Source organism: Dermacentor variabilis, chromosome 2 (assembly GCF_050947875.1).
Source record: "Dermacentor variabilis isolate Ectoservices chromosome 2, ASM5094787v1, whole genome shotgun sequence".
Lineage (NCBI taxonomy): Eukaryota > Metazoa > Arthropoda > Arachnida > Ixodida > Ixodidae > Dermacentor > Dermacentor variabilis.
The window spans coordinates 15,251,865-15,269,113 of record NC_134569.1 but is presented as its reverse complement, the minus strand read 5'-3'; the positions used below and the strand labels follow the sequence as shown (position 1 = coordinate 15,269,113).

At 49.5% G+C, this 17,249-nt stretch overlaps 1 protein-coding gene across 3 annotated transcripts in view; it reads right to left on the bottom strand.

Annotated features, from left to right (window-relative positions):
* Positions 1 to 890: 890 nt before the first annotated feature.
* The window catches only part of LOC142571407 (beta-galactoside alpha-2,6-sialyltransferase 2-like), a 35,538-nt gene continuing 19,179 nt past the window's right edge, over positions 891 to 17,249 (bottom strand). The window contains exons 3-6 of one of the 3 annotated variants that reach the window (XM_075679732.1): positions 13,586 to 13,722; positions 9,843 to 10,177; positions 8,760 to 8,934; positions 891 to 2,275 (exon numbers count right to left, since the gene is read on the bottom strand). In XM_075679732.1, the coding sequence (XP_075535847.1) occupies positions 2,019 to 2,275; positions 8,760 to 8,934; positions 9,843 to 10,177; positions 13,586 to 13,722 (904 nt within the window). In that variant the 3' untranslated portion in view covers positions 891 to 2,018. The remainder of the gene's footprint in view (positions 2,276 to 8,759; positions 8,935 to 9,842; positions 10,178 to 13,585; positions 13,723 to 17,249) is intronic. The other 2 variants (XM_075679733.1, XM_075679734.1) reach the window with 2 other exon arrangements.

Below are 17,249 nucleotides of genomic sequence, written 5' to 3'. Positions count from 1 at the left end.
AACCGTGCAGATGCAGCCGCTTGGCGCCAGCTCCAGACTAATACGTTCCCCAGCCTTGCTCTCCGCCACACTTTTTACCGTATACCCAGTACCCCGACAAATGTACTTTCTCTGGAGGACACCCAGACCTATACCGTACCACGTGAGAATGCTCCAAACCACCCGGCCTTCCTACAATACCCAACGCCTCCCAATGCAGTGGGAAGCCGCTCTTTCCAGCACAGCCTTGGACGACCAGCGATACCTGATTGACCGGGCCAGCCGGATAGCAGCAGCAAATGGGACTCTGGACTGAGGGCTTCACCCTCTGGGACTTCATTACCAAATAACAAATAAAGCTTTCTACTACTACTACTACTACTACTACTACATATTAAAAATCAATCGCCACGCCTATAAATTAGCCATTAACTATTTGCGAGGGCATATATGCCCTCGCAAATATATAGTTATAATTCACCGCCGGTTCTCCGGATCGAACTCGTAGTTTCTTTCAGACAAAGTGGATGTCCTACTGTCGATGTGTTGCATGCTTGCAATGTATAAAGTCGAAAATACGTATACGTACCTGTGCGAAGCCTCTTGCGAAGTTTCGAAGACCCAAGATGGATAATGTGAACATCAGCCGCGAATGGCCGCCGCATTCACACATCACGGCAGAAATATATTTTCTACATTAACTTCTATGCTTTCTGTACTGTTGGTTTCGATTAGGCTGACATGGGGCACCATCAGACGGTACACCAGAGAAAGTGCGTTGTAGAGGAGGCACTAATACGAAATTGATTAAAACATGCTTGGTTTTCCGCCAGCTTTGGTAGGCTGTGCAGCAACCTTCTTTGCCTAAATGGAGTAGAAAGGTAAAACGCGCTTTCTTTTACAGTAAGGACGCTAATTACATAACACATTTGTTTCAACAATAAAATATTTATCGTGCCTGCGATAACATAAGAATAGCCACATCAAACTTCAGCCACTCATATATCATCCCCATTTCCTTTTTCATTCCTAGCACGTTTCCTTTAGTGTGGTTCGAGGGCAGTATTTATTCTCTGAACGTGTGGTCAAACTTCAACAATACGCGACGGCACAGCACAAGTATGCTCGTTTGCTCTGTTTCTTTTCGTCCATCACAATTATGAGCCAACTTAGATTAACGTCCGCTGCACATGGGCGCCCATTGAGCACAGTGTGAAATTACATTGGAACGTGCAAGGAAGGACACAGGTGCGACTGTATAGAAACCTGAAAGTGAATGATTCAAATTAATGACATCAGTGGCCGTAGCCAATAGTTCACCAAGGCTGTTGACTTCGCGGCACGATATGGAGCAAGACAAGGTCGACGGAGTTGCGGTAATGTACAAACATCCGCCAAAGCATGTAAATTAGCTACAAGTGGTCGTAACCGCACGCGTCAGGATGTTTCTTTCGCCTGTGTACTACTGCAGCTCACGCATGTCCACTACAATGCCGCCAGTTTAAGAAGACAAAAGCCACATATTAAAGTAATTTAGTTCTCGATTAACGCTGCCCATACTTGCTTTGGATTAAAGTATGTCCACACGCTGCATATAAAATCTGGTCCTGCCTAAAAGCATGCGCTCCATACATTCGATAGGCTAGACCCCATTTCAGTAACGCATATTGAACAAACGCGGTTCTTGCATCGGTTGGAAGAGAGGTCAGAAATGGTGTCCGGTCCTTCGGCTTCTGAGAAAACAAGCTTGCGACACTTCCTCGATGAGTCGACACATGCTTTCGCTGGGTTCGTCTTCGTGCACTTGGGCAACTGTGTGTGTCCCGTCCTGTGCTCCTTTTGCGCTGTTCGCTTCTTAAGAAGCTTCACCAGCGAACCCAAACTGTAGGCGTATACGTAGATCACCCCTGACCACAACTCACTCTAGTCGGCCCCAGCACCTCCAACAAAGTAAGCGGTGGGGTAGATCGCACATGCGTGGTAGATGGCACCTTCTTGCGTTGCACGCTCTACAGAGTGGCACGGCAGCGCTCGTCGACTCAGCCCCCGCGTGGCTCGCCGTCGCGCGCGCTGAGCGGCAGCGTTCCCCTGGCGAACGCCTGCTCGAGGGCGCGCACCGAGGACGAGGCGAGGTGCAGCGCGAGCAGCTTCTCGGCGGCCAGCGGGTGCCAGTCCCCCAGGGTGCAGCCCAGGTCCTCGTGCACCTCGTAGTAGTGGCAGCGCTTGGTCAGCCGCATCGAGGGCACGAGCTCGTAGGCGTCCACGTGACGGCATTGTTTGAGCAGCAGGAGAAGCCCTGTATAACGCAGAATGCGGCGCTTGATATCGCTTTCGGACCTTGGCAAAATTGTCAACCTCTATAGCAGCGATCACGGAGTGGTCGAACGTGGAGCGCCTCTCAAGCCAACGTATCGAGAAGGGAGCTTGCCCTCGTCAGAGCTATATATACTCAAGAACTCTTTGACAAATCTTTGCCTAGTCGAAACGCCGGCTACGAAGACATCCGTGGTTCGACCACCTCATGTCTCCACTGTGTTGATAACCTGTCTCGCACAGATCTTCTGTAACTTTGCGCGTGTATTCGCATTTTCACATGTGAACGTGCACATCTAGGACTCCATCAGGACCTCCCATACTCTTCATAGCTGAGTACGTGCTTCCTCTACTCAAACTATGTAACATTTCTTATTTTCTCGTGTTACACATATACACTCTTTTTTCACGCTGCCACGCGGAACAGAGCAGCCGTAATCGGCGTAAGGTGACTGTACACCTCCTTATTTTATTGTAATTTAAGCACAAAATTAGCGAGGTGAGCAGGGGCAGGACGAGCACCTCTTAGTCGTGCATACCTCCCTCGCAGTTTTGACGACGAATTGATTACTCTACGCAAACAACGACTTCTAAAAAAAAAAAATTCGAGGACACCTAAACAGTTCTTATGAGTTTTGAATGTGAAAGCATTAATGTCCAATCGACTTCCCCACAGGGGTCCTTCAAGTTATGAACTCCTCACTCTCCCGCACGAGATCCTACCGGTCATTATATATATATACAGGTTGTCCCACATCACTTGAGCCAAACTTCTGAAAATGAAAGGCACTCCAGACGCGAGTTGAACCGAATGCATAGTGTTGGCACTGGCCTAGAGTTCCTCAGGCTATTTTTTATTTTCCCTTTAACTAATGAATTTTTATGTTTAATTAATCAACTTTTTAAGTATTGGCGGCAGACTCCAAGTGTGATACCCACTGTTGTAGAGCACCTTGAGAAACCTCTCAATAAATTGTTTCCAACACGATATGTCTCACGTGGTTCCTTTTTCCGCGTTCCAAAGAAAGCCCGCGAAATAGGGAAAAATACCACGTGACGGGGCGCTTGCGCACTGTTATTGTGTCGCTCTCAAGCGCGCGCTGGATGAACAAGGTCGGCTGCAGCGAAACTGGCCCGCGACAAGGTTGTGTGCCTGGTGTAGGTATCTGGGCATGCGGCTTTTGTCGCATGACGGTGCAACTGCATGCTGCTGGCCGAGCGTTGCCGAAGCGATAAAGCGTCTAAAGTCATGCAAAAGAAAAGACGAAGGCAGCATTTTGATTCTGCTTGAAAGAAGGAAAGGTCGAAGCGCTGTTAAGAACGGCCCAGCTGAGGTGCAAGCTTTGGCAGCCAGTTGCGACAGGGGCGGCAACTTCTCTTGGAACGCCACCGTTACTCTCTAGCCTCGTCGCCATTGTGAATGAATGCGATCGGCGAACCAACTATTGTTAATGAGCCGCCACCGCCGCCCTGGTCTGTCGCGAGCGCAGGAGTGCTCGCGGGAACGTAGTTCGAGGCTACTTTCCACGCGCCGTCCAAGACGCAAGACAATGTGCACCCGGCCGCGCTGCGGGGCTCAGCTCGGGGAATAAAAGGCACCTTTCCTGACACAAGCCCCGAGTTCTACGAGGTCCGTGTGACGTCGGCTCCGGACCGTGAACCTGTGCGGAAGTGTGTGTAAGCCGTCCCGCAGAGAGGCGGCTTGTTTACGATGACTGGACGAACGTTTCCGTCACCTTGGGATCGAGGGGTGGGGGTGGGGGGACCGAGTGTTTATAAACCGCTGCTGTGCGGATGCTCAGTACACTTTCTAAAGCAGTCATGTTAGACAGATGCACTTTCTCTCGCAGTCATGTTAGACTGATGTACTTTCTCAAGCAGTCATGCTAGACTGATGTAGATACTGTAAATAAACCCATATTACTCGCTATCGATGAGAAGCAGTCCTTCCCTTCATCAACGTCCTCAGCGTGGATAAGTTGGACGACGGAATGGGCCAGCTACCTTCTAATTCATGCCGGACTGCAATCTTGACAATGGGTTACGAGCGATGGGATTGAGCCCCCAATCCTAACAGCGCGTAGGAACGATGGAAGGCGATGACGGCTGCTACAATTTTGCCTTTGTGCACAAATGACCTTGTAGTAGTTTTCGCATTGAAGGATGATGCTACAACTTTAAACCTTAGGGCTCGAATAACAGTTGATAAATCACACGGGGACAAAACTAGCTAAAAGTAAAACAAAAAAAAGACTTGGCTATATTCAAGGAAGATTACGCATGCGTTCTTCAGGCGATGACCCTTTTCGCACTGGCTCCGTCTGCTATCCTTGTCGCACTTACTGTCTACCAGACGTTCTTTTTTGATCTCGCACCCCGCACTTGCGCATGGCTTCGTGGTCGCAGTATCGGGTGGCCGCGTCTAGGTTCACACTTGTACACCGTGACTGGCGCGACAGTGCCTGAGAGAGTGCGCTTGCAGGCTGTTCCGGTTTACCGGATGTAGATCGTACCTTATGTGCCTCGTTTGAACCGATCCCAGCGAACTGCAATATATCCAGGGGCCGAAACTTATAACGGTTCGGAATACGAACCGTTCGCTTCGCCGCTTACGACACTAGATGTGCCACTCCCTAGCCGGTGGTGGAGGAAGGGGAAGACGCGACCAATAGATGAGAGGGTGGCACCTCTGAAGTGTACGTCATTATATGACGCGCTAATCGAGGAATTGCAGAATGTTTCAGCTTGCTAAATAAAAGTAAATTATAAATTAAGTATTATAAGCCAAGTTATGAAGTATAAACGTGCAGTGGTGGGCGTTTACGCAATGCAGTACGCAAGAAGTAATTTATTAATGTCATTCTTTTTCATTCTCAGTCGACAGGCGGTATCGCTAGTCAATGAGTTGGCAGAGCGCAGCGCTACATGTCGTCTGCTACCAGGAGCTCGCACGATGCACGCAACAGGAACGCACTGCCAGCACTTAAGTAGCGAGCGCGACAAAACCGTGAACTGGCTCTTAGGGACAACTTTAATTACCAGCCGACTATATCAATTTTCCTTCTTTTTTCGCGCTTCGTCATCGGCTCGGACATGACTGGCTCGCCGCCGCGCTGCCGCTATCACTGCGATCTGCCCCACGGCGCGTCGCGTGACAGAAGCAATGGAACTTGAAATCGAACATTACGATATACGGGCCCTGCATTGCTTGCGCGAAGTAAAACCGAAGAGTGTGGTGCTGACGGTGCGCTCTGTGCCGTGAAATTGAAGAACAAAGTGTGGCACTCCCAAACTAGAGAAAGAAGGGCAGCTAAGTGAGGAGATTGCCGCAATATCTTCCCGTCCTGACTGTATAGTTTTATCAGCCGAACGAAGGAAGCGCTGAACCAGCCTAGGTTGAACCCTTCTGATTGCTGAACGGCGATCTGCGAGCTATTCGCGCTGGCGATAGCACTGGGAATTCGATCTCGCCATGCAAATATCTCCTTGGCATTGGCTTTGAAGCGGAGGCCACGGGGAAGCTGACCCAGCCTTTCTACCGGCCAACACAGTAATTGCGAGAGCAACTTTGTGGACAGCGTCGGCAGCAGAGATCTAGGCCATTCCGATGAATGCTTCGCTTCCGACCGACCTCTGGGGAGCTGCAGGCCGGTGGCGATGAACCGCATCGCGCAATATTCCTTCCTCTGCGAGAAATGACCACTGGTAAGCTTGCACCCGAGCCTCCTCCATTTGATAGCGTAGCCTGCAAAAGGTCTACTTAGAAAGCCGGAAAGGCAGGTGCAACTCACTATCCGTCACTTCTTCGAACGCGTATCGCACTTCCGGCCGTGGTCGACATCGAGAGAGCAACGCCAAGCAGACGACGAAGGCAGTATCCTCCGATGCAACCACCCGCCGTGGTTGCTCAGTGGCTATGGTGTTGGGCTGCTGAGCACGAGGTCGCGGGATCAAATCCCGGCCACGGCGGCCGCATTTCGATGGGGGCGAAATGCGAAAACACCCGTGTGCTTAGATTTAGGTGCACGTTAAAGAACCCCAGGTGGTCAAAATTTCCGGAGTCCTCCACTACGGCGTGCCTCATAATCAGAAAGTGGTTTTGGCACGTAAAACCCCAAATATTAATTATTAATTAATTAATCCGATGCAACCAACGCACGCACGCGCGCGCGACGCCCGCGTGTCTCCGGGGTCGCGCGACCGGCGCGCGCGGCCAGGGTCGCAAGCCAATAGCCAAGCCACACCAACGGAACCCAAAGCGGACTACCCCTTCGCCAGTTCCTACGACCGGTTCGCTTTGAAGATAATTGACAGATGCGTGACGTATTCATAAATTGCGTACCGCCCCGCTGCCTCTGACGACCTGTGACGTAACCAAAATTTTGGCCAATCAGGTGAGGCCAAACGAACCGTTATAAGATTCGGCCCCAGTGCTCCTCAGGCGCCCGTATCCCTCCCTGCGTGTTCGCCACAGCAGCGCTATTTGGCTGTGACCAACGTTGAGCAGCAGATATGGCTTACTCAAATGAGGAAAGAGCGGATATGGCTTTGCCTCTATGTACGTCAAGCGGACATAGAAGGCGCGCAGTTGAGCTATTTCAACGCTGGCATCCAGGTACGCGTCCGAGCTCAATGACAATTGTATGTGCATGCATATGAAACGCTGAGACAGACTGGGGACTTTACGAAAAAAACGACATAAATCTTCAGTCCTGGGCGAGGACGTGGAGACAGATATTCTGTCAAAGCTTTCTTCAGACCCACGTGCAAGTGTTCGTAGTGTGGGTGCTGAAGCTGGAGTGTCAAGGTCTTCAGTGTGGAGAGCACTTAAGAAGAGGCAACTTCATCCGTACCACGTGCAGCTGCACCATATGTTGGAGCCCCGCGATTCCCAAAATCGAAAGGACTTTGCAAACTGGATTATAATCAAGACGGAAGACGACCCAGGCTTTGTCAACAAAATTCTGTGGACCGATGAAGCTACCTTCTCACGTAATGCCCAAGTGAACATCCACAACGCTCACTATTGAAGCGACAGAAACCCTCACTGGGTTTTGAAGACACATCACCAATATATAAGTGGTCGGTTAATGTGTGATGTGGAATTTACGGTGACACTATCATTGGCCTGGTGTTTTTTTATAACACGCTTAACAGGCAAAAGATACGTCAACGACATCCTTGATGGGGCGCTTGAAGATTTTCGTTGCGAAGTTCCATTGGCTAGGATCACGGATATTGGTATCAGCATGATTGTGCTGTCGCGCACTACAGCGGCAAAGCTTACAAATGGCTGCATCAAGTATTCCCGCAGCAGTGGATTGGACAACATGGGCCCATTGCTTGGCCGGCACGGTCGCCAGATTTAGCTCCCCTCGATTTCTTTTTCTGGGGCTACGTCAAGGATAAAGTATACCGGACACCAATAACAACATCAGAAAGCATAAAAGAAAAATAAGACAAGTCTGCAACTCCATCCCTGATACCATGATCAAGAACACCTTGGAAAATGTGCCTATGAGATGCCAAATGTGAATTGCGGCAGATGGTGACCTCTTCGAAGACGCATTATAATCAAAAGGCGCTTTTTGGATTGAAGGTCACTGGAAAATTATTCCGGCCGTAACGCCGCTTCCCCACCCAACCCCATTACACTCCGTCGACAGGCTGCCAGCTCTTGCCCATTTCGAGCATCAAAAAATAACGCTATGTTCTTGTTCTCTTTCGTCCCCTTAGACGCTTTATCGCTTCGGCACCGCTCGGCCAGCAGCACGCGTTGCGCCGTCATGCGATAAAAGCCGCATGTCCAGATACAACAGTCCTGTCGCGGGCCAGTCTCTCTGCAGCCGACTTTGTTCATCCATCGCACGCTTGAGAGCAGCACAATAACAGCGCGCAATCGCCCCGTCACGTGGCAGTCTCTCTTTTTTTTTTTCCATATATAGAGGGCTTTCTGTGAAACGCGGAAAAAAGAACCACGTGAGATATATCGTGTTGGAAACAATTTATTGAGAGGTTTCTCAAGGTGCTCTACAACTTTGCGTATCGCACTTCGAGTCTGCAGACAATACTTCAGAAGTTGAGTAATTAAACATAACTGATCCGTTAGTTAAAGGGAAAATAAAAAGCAGCCTGAGGAACTCTAGGCCAGTGCCAACATTATGCATTCGGTTAAACTCGCGTCCGGAGTGCGCTTCATATTTAAAACTTTGGCTCAAGTTATGTGGGACAACCGTCAAGCATCTCTTGTAGACCTGCCCTGGCGTCAGCCAGAGCAGGCGCCGCTACCTGCAAACAGTGGGCCTACCATACCACGAGACTACCGGATTTCGATTCGTGGCACTGTGGTTCTCACCGCTGAGCCCTATACCGACATATATTCATGCCTTTGGGCAAATTCGAGAAATAAAAGTGACACTTCGATAAGCGAGCCGCGCTCTCGCCGTGGCTGGACGAGAGGTTCGCACCGAGGAATCCGCTGGACGGCGGGTTCCTGAGCACGGGCCCCGGGTTCTCGTTGTCCAGGAAGTGCCAGGCTTCCCAGACCGAGTCCGGGTGCAGCAGGTAGAAAGGCTCGTCCGGAAGCACCTCGCGACGCAGCCAGTACGCCGGGAACAGGTCGAACTCGGGATGCTCCACCCACTGCGAGCGGCGCCGCACTTTGCACCGGTAGCACATATATTTTATCTTGCACGAAAGGTAATTAAAGGCCAACTGCAACGAACTTATGGGCCACGTAGGAAGCCTAGTTTCAGGGAGCGTATAGCATGTAAAGCAGCCTATGTAAAATATTTTACGTTCCGCCTATAATTCATTACAAATTTAAAACAAAGTAAAATTTCGTTGTAGTTGGCCTTTCAAGAAAAACTAGAGTACTGAGTCAAGCTTTATTAGCAAAGTGCGCTTTTGCAATTGCAATACGGCCGCTTTTACTGAAAGAGGTAGGTTTCGTAATCACGCCTCTCATCGGTGACATTACGTCAGCGGTTTCCAATGCGATGAGTTTCGGACTCAAACTTCAACAAAAAGAGATTTGGCTCTGATTTTTTTATGTGTAATAATCAAATTTTTCGCAAAATGAATAAAAATATGGTTGTGAAAGAATACTTTCACGGGCGGCTGTGATACTCTACCAGGTTAAGTTGATTAGATGTTAACTGGTCATCAGTGTTCCTTTTAGGCAGAGCACGCAAATATGTAAGGAGTATTAGGGAGTATTGGGGCCGAATATCAAATCTACAACAGTGCGAAGTCAGTCAGTTACAGCGTGGCTAGAAACCAAGTTACCTATATACATTTAGTTCACAACCACGCTTGCCGCTCCCGATTTGATGTTCGCGGTTATGCGTCAATAGTGGCGTTATTCTTCCAGTGCACCTGCAAAACGACAGATGGCTTCTCCTCACGTAGGCTTTTTTTGTGTGTGTGCGGAGAAGCCTTGGGGCGCTAGGCACGTGCAGAGGCTACGGAAACCGCGCCGAGCTGAGCGTGCGCGCAGCCCCCGCGTGGTAGCGCGAGCAGTGGGGCTCCAGGCTACTCGGTGCACTCGCCTTGTCGAGGGGCTGACGGTCGCGCGACGGGTCCCAGGCGACCAGGGTCACGTTCCGGTACAGAGCCGAGTTGAAGAAGTCGAACTCGGGGCGCGCCAGCACTTGCGAGTTGAGCAGCCGCACCGTGGTGCGCGCCCCCACGTCGGCCTCGAAGCCCGCCGTGGGCGCGTCGTTGAAGCGCAGCACGGCCTCGTGCCCGTCTGCGGGGCAGGCGAACACGCGCGACACACGCGTGAATGGAGCGCTTGCATGCGCACCCGAACGCCAGCTGACGCGTCTCCAAACGTTGTCCAGCGCACCATCCATTGCTCTTAACTGCGTAGGCCTCTCCCGGGCTCTTGCAAGAAGCAGGCATAGAAGTACACTGAGATAGCGAAAATGTAACCAGCTGTGAACACCACTGTTGGGATTAGCTTTTCTGGGATACTTAACGCACTTTCTAGTGTTTGTATGTCTGCCTATCTATACAGCTGCACCACGATTTTGCAAATTTCTATTTCACGAAGAAATTCAAGTTCCCCAAATGTTTTCCTTTGGGTATAATGTGTTTACCAATTCGAGTTTACGAAAAAAAAAAAAGTTGGCCATTGCTCTCGATTCCACGAAGTCAGCCTGAAGGAAAGAGAGTGAAGAACAACTAAACATTGAACTTGGAGATGAGCAGAAAAACGAAGATCGACGTTGTTATGGCGATCGAGATGGTTGCCGCAGCCTGGAGTGAAATAAAGCAGTCCATAATCATCAGTCATTTCAAGCATGCTGGTTTCGGAATCATCCACGAGGAAGCTAGGTAGCTCGACAATCGAGCCCCGATCAGGTCGAACAGTCGGCTTCCGATTCCTAGGAACATCTCAGCCAGCTTCACGCTATCCCGCCATGCGTAACCTCCGCCAGCTACGTGAGCACTTATGCCGGTGCTGACATGGACAGAGCAGAAAATTTAGGTGACGAGCACCTTGTGAAGCTTGTTGACGACACACGCACCGTGGTTGCTCAGTTGCTATGGTGCTGGGCTGCTGAGCAGGAGGTCGCGGGATCGAATCCCGGCCACGGCGGCCGCCTATCGATGGAGGTGAAATGCGAAAACACCCGTGTTCTTAGATTTAGGTGCACGTTAAGGAACCCCAGGTGGTCCAAATTTCAGGGGCCCTCGACTGCTGCGCCTCATAATCAGAAAGTGCCTTTGCACGTAAAACTCCATAATTTAATTTTCTTGTTGCCGACACAAAACAAATGTCAGGATATCACCACACGGGCGCAAACGTCTACCGTGTGCCGACAGGTCATGGACGCCGTCGACCTCCCCGGGCGATTTTCTGGATCTCAGGAAGGAAGGGAACAAGCTCTCGTCGCTCTCGCGAGCTACGAGAACTGCGTGACATCCTATACTGAAAAACCGTAGGCAAGCCAAAAAGTAGATTGTCACTTTAGCATAGAGGATGAGTGCGAAAGCCTGCGCACTCACGAGACATTCATTAAATTACGTTGTCATTCAAATGCGTTATTACTTTCTATTGTGTTTTCTTTACGTGCTTTTCTCATTACTTGTTCTCTTTTTCGGTCGCCTGGATATCACCACTGGTTATGCGTGGTTAAGGCACGTTATAACGGTCGTGGCAAGTCTATAAAGACCATTAAGACACATACGCAAGTTCACTGAATGATTTTTTTAACACTTTCATCGACGAGGGTATACTCGCGGACAGCTGTGGACGACCTTCTGTGGCTATGGAGCGAAAGTTACGGAGGCAAAGTGCACACAAGTGAGAGCGCTTCTGAAAAGATCCCCGAATTTTAATCCACGTTAGTTTAGGCTTGGGATGGGTAAACATAAACACCTTATTAGCAACAGTTAAATAAGACAGAACACACCATTGAGTGTAAAAAGTTCGCTTAATTTGCGTCTTTTCTGTTCCGTGTCTGGGCAAACGCGAAACCGTCGCACCCGGAAGCACTGTCAAACGCTGTCGGACTACTTGGCGCGGTAGCACATCGGTAGCACATAGCTACGTGGGCCTGCACGTATGGTGCCTTCTACTTTCGTGTAGTGCAGACAGAACGAGAGGGTGACGGAAAGGCAAATTAGACAAACACACAGCGCTAACTTTCAACAACAAATTTATTTCTAGTTCTTGCAGGCGTACTTATACTCCTCAAAACCTCATAAGACACGTGGACATTGCTCGGCAAGGAGCAAAACCGGGAAAACCACACGCACACACTTTTGTGGCCACACTGATTATTTAGAAGGGTGTCCGCTCGACGCGAACAGGGATAATCGAGCTCTTCTTCTTTTATTAATATTAATATAGAAATACTCGTGCATGCGCTTGAATTTTGGTGCCATAACGCAAGATGGTCCATTTTTCGACCCACGAGCCATCTAAGGCCCTAATAACCGCCTTTTTCGCTAGAAATAATTTATTCGTTTAGTCGCTTAATCTCGACGTTCTAGTATTTTTCGATTTTACGAAATTCCCTATTTTATGAAGGTTTGACCATTTTCCACCGACTTTGTAAAATTGGGGTTCAGCTGTAGTACAGTGCAGTATAATTCGCAATACTGTGTCCGGGTACCGACAAGCACAGCTAACCAGCGTTAGCAAGGGTCTATCCATGTATCCGTCCGTTTTCCCGCCAACTTGGGTCGCTGCATACAGTGCGTGGTTTAATGGATGGAGCATCGGGTCGCTGTGCTGACGGAGCCGGGCTGCAAAGCGGCGCTGTCAAAACCAGCCGCCGGACCAGCTTGGGTCACGGGGTATGTGCCGCTGTTCATTGAGAAAAAAATTCCTCTAAAATTTTCCCGGCGCTGGGCGCAATCGAACCCGCGTCATTCAGGCAATCTTGTCGTCCGACTGCATTGCACGTCTCATACATGAAGCGTTTCGGTGGAAGGCAATCAGCCAGCGGCCTTCGTCCAGCCGGACGAAGCCCTCTCCCAGAGGGCTCCAATTGCCTTTCCCTTGCGCCAGCTGACACCATCCCATACTTGCGTGTTTCCTGATTCGCTTAGTCCTCGACTGCGCTTCCCTCGGCGCCCGCTTTCAGCTATGATGGGCCACCGTTCATCGCTTGCTCTCTGATCCGCATAACCGTCTTCCTGTGCCCATCGTTTCTCATTCCTTCGCTCGTTGCCCGGTCCTCAATTTCTCAAGCTTCATCAACAGCATCCAAGATTCTGCCCGGTAAGCTGCTGGCCATGACTTGGTAATGCCTGCCATATGCGCTCAGCAATCCATTTTGCAAATTTCTATCCCAGTATCCGGGTCCCCTTTGGCTAAGTGGCCTAGAAAAACGTACTCTTGCACAGATCTTAGAGGCTGATCGCCAATCAAGGATTCTGGTTCTCTTGCCAGGCTGTTAAACGTTACCTTTATCTTCTGTATCTTAATCTTCGAACCTATTACTAGACTGTCGGCAAAGATCCTTACTCGTTTGTTTCAAGTGATCTCCAGCATTGCTGAACTGGACAATACCACCTGCAAACCACAGGTTGGTGAACAAAATATTGTGAAACAAAACATCGACTACACTCCTGGCGACTCTAAAGCATGACTCACCCTAAGTAACACGACGGTTTAACCAGAACTATCCCAGTCCCGATATTTAACTGACTGTTGGGGTTTAGCATCCTAAGGCGACCCATGTTAAGGCGATCCATGGGTTACTAAAGATATCGTAGTCAGCAGCAGGGCGTCATAGCCATACAAGGACCCTGTGGTGTGTAGGTTCATCCTCACCAATCTCCGGTCCAAGCTTGGAGCCGAGCATAGATCCCGCGCTGGAGACCAGAGCGCAGGAGTTGAACTGACTCGCGTAGAAGTCCGTGGGAGGGAAGTACTGGCTGTAACCCATCCGCTTAAATGGCTCCGTGTCCCTATCAGGTACAAGAAGACGGTGAATGAGTGAAAACACGACTACAAGAAGGTCACTGCACTTGATCGCGTAAAAGCAAAGAAACTGCAACCGCGGTCTGGAAGCTTTTCGTTCGTATCGGTTTTGCATTGACCGGCCGCTTTCTATAAATATACTAAACTCATAATTGCGATTGGTCAATGCTTTTTCATGCAAACGGCTGCAAATTTCAAATTGATATATTGCAAACTGATTTATGAAAAAGTACCCAGATCATATATGTTCTTTTTTTTTTGTGTTGTTCTTGTCATGGGCATGGTCAGACGGTAATCCGCTCCCTTGAACCTGAATGAAAAGTTGGGTTTATTTCCGCACACTAATAACGCACGGCTAGAACTGTCTAATGAGCATCTGTTACGAATAGTACATCAGTTTGGCTGATGATGCCAAAACACCGATGCCCAAGTGTTTCTTAGCAAGAGGTAAGCAACATATATGGGCTCACTGAGTTCAGAAGAGGGCGCACTCTTGTGACGTGCGTATAAGGCGAGAGGCGTAGGCCCTCGTATAACACACCGGCTTTCTGTAACAGGGACGCGAGATGACACGTGCGTTGATTCATTTGAACGATTAGCGCCGCTCAGGTTCGGTTGCTCCCGGCGAAGGCAATGTGAACACGATGCGAGCCGCACATAGTGTGTTTAGTAGGAGCAAAAAAAAAAAAGGAAAGAAAATGCCGTCTTGCGTTGGCGCCTCCGTGGACGCCACGTGGGAGCAGCAGATGCGGGCGTGGTCTCATTAGTGCTTTAACTTAAGGAAAACTCTGCCGCATAATACAGTAGGCACCAAAGCGCATTAGCAAGTTGCAGAGGCGGCGTGTGTTACAACATGGCCTATTCTACAAGAGGCTATGGTTACAACGTGCGCATTTGTCAGACTGGGATGACTTCACTCTTTGTATATGGAAACATCGCTCCACCTATCTCGCTGCAGCCCACGTACACTAATTTCTCGTTAGGGAAAAAAAATCGCTTTCTTCTAAAAATATCACTTTACTCGAAGCGTTTCGTGGTCCCAACAACAGCGCGTGCACTTTAGACAGTATTATTCGAAGTGCGCATGTTCGAAGTGCACTCCCCATAGTAGAAGTGCAAAGCAGAAAATCCGACGACAACGGTTCGTTGCAGCATATGGAGCCTACACACTGATGGCCCTTGGTGCTTTGTCGTGCAAACCCGCCGTGATTGCTCAGTGGCTATGGTGTTAGGCTGCTGAGCACGAGGTCGCGGGATCGAATCCCGGCCACGGCGGCCGCATTTCGATGGGGGCGAAATGCGAAAACACCCGAGTACTTAGATTTAGGTGCACGTTAAAGAACCCCATGTGGTCAAAATTTCCGGAGTCACCCACTACGGCGTGCCTCATAATCAGAAAGTGGTTTCGGCAATGTAAAACCCCATATATTATTATTTTTCGTGCAAACCTGGAGATCCAGAGAGCTTTGTGAAAGTCACTCTGCCCCGTGTCGGCTACTCCGTGAGACCAAATGGCAGCTGCTTAAGAGTGTTTGTTTCGATAAACGCTTCACGCGACATTTATTTATTATTTTTTATTTTTTGGGGGGGGAGGGGGGGGGCGAGGGAGAGGGTTCACTAGGAAGTCAGCGCAAGGCATGTCAGTAGAGTCAGTCTAAGCCAATTTCGTATTCTCAAATGCCTGAAACCATGCTTGAATTATCCGCGGTGTACAGGTTTTGCTGATCGCGGCAGGTGGCACCACATAGTATTTCTCACTGGTTCTAACAACGTGATTTCGGAGTCTCCCGTACGCATGCGGCCATGAACGTGGCTAGGTACACGATATATTTGCGACGAACTTGAACAGTACATAAAAGTAGTATGGAAAAAAAAAGAAAATGAGAAAAAGGAAAACTTTCAGCGCTCACCGGGAACTCACGAGGCGTGTATGCACTCTTAGGCAAAAGTACGTCCTTTGGGCTGTATATCTGCCACACAACGATAATCGTCATCTGCCTTGCTTGCGTTTCCTTTCTTGAAAACGACGCGCCCGCTACTTTCCTGTTGGGAATGCTATGTCATGCTGATAACGCGCAAGACTGATGACGATTATTGTTGTGTGGCAAAAGGGTGTAATTTTGCTTACGAGTGTGGACGGAGGTATACCAAACAGCTTACGGTCTCGTCTGCCTACCTCAGGCATCGGAGAAGTCTTTCCGAACGAGACGGAACTGATACTGAACTGATACTGAAGTGATGAGAAGGTTTCAAATATCATGTAAACAATAAGGAAAAAAATAACGTAGCGACAGCAGTTGCAACGTTCACATACAGATTTTTATCAAACAAGGAAGGTCGTAGTTTGCGTCCATTTATTTCTTCTACATTTGCACGTATGTTCGTTTTCGCGTGTTTCCCTTTGTACTACCGTAGATCACGAGCGTGTATTCGCAACTGCTAAATTCCAAGTATCGCAAGTGCAGCGGCAAAAGGGGCGTCAATAGCTTTCCCGCGCAAAGCGTACAAACAATGCCTAACTGATCGCAAACGCATTCGCTGTAGCTTAAAGGAGGCATCGTACAAGCGCTTTCTAAGCACAGAGCAAGGCCGCTTCCAAGGTCGCCTATTTTACGCGCGGCTCAGATCTATTGTTTGGCGGCCCGTCTCGCCACCGAGGATTTGCCCTTTGAGCGAAAGTCTCTGCCAGTGCGCCCTTGACACACCCGACGCCTCAGCCTTGGGCGGCGCCTCAGTATCAGTTCCGTCTCGTCCATCTCCAGGCTTGGAGTGGCGCCTGACACCGGCAAAAACACCGAGAGCAAGTGGGGCTGTACTAATCCAGGTACAACCAAATTAGGAAGACCCACTAAGCTTCAACAAGACACTCCCTCACCAGAACAGGAATTGGCCTACCTGGTGCAGTATTCGGCCATTCCCTCCGGCCCAAATGACTCCCACAATTACCCAATTGCCCTCAGTCAATTAACACCCTCTAGACAAAGCTCTCTAGAGGGTGTTGCCTCAGTCCCCAGCAGCTGCGGAACGCCTGACCAAGGCGGCGGTCAGACCTGTAACGCAGCAGAGGGCGTTAAGAATCTCTAGACCTGGACAGGCCGCCAATGGAAACTGACCCTGTCAACCTTTAAGTGCCGAACTCTGTTGAGTGAGGCTAGCTTAGCAGTACTGTTCGCGGAACAATCAGACATTGTTTGGGATATCATCGGCCTTAGTGATGTTAGAAGAACTGGTGAGGCTTATACGTTGCTGAATAACAGCCATGCCCGCTGCTATAGAGGACTGCCAGGTAAGAAGCAATACGGAGTAGGATTCTTAATCCATAAGGACATAGCGGGCAACAATGACGAATTCTACAGCATTAATGAGGGGGTAGCTGTAGTCGTAATCAAACTTAATAAGAGGTATAGATTAAGGTAGTACAAGCTTACGCTCCAACATCCAGTCACGAGGATGAGGAAGTAGGTCAGTTTTATGAAGATGTTGAATTAGCAATGAGAAAAGTCCAAACTCAGTA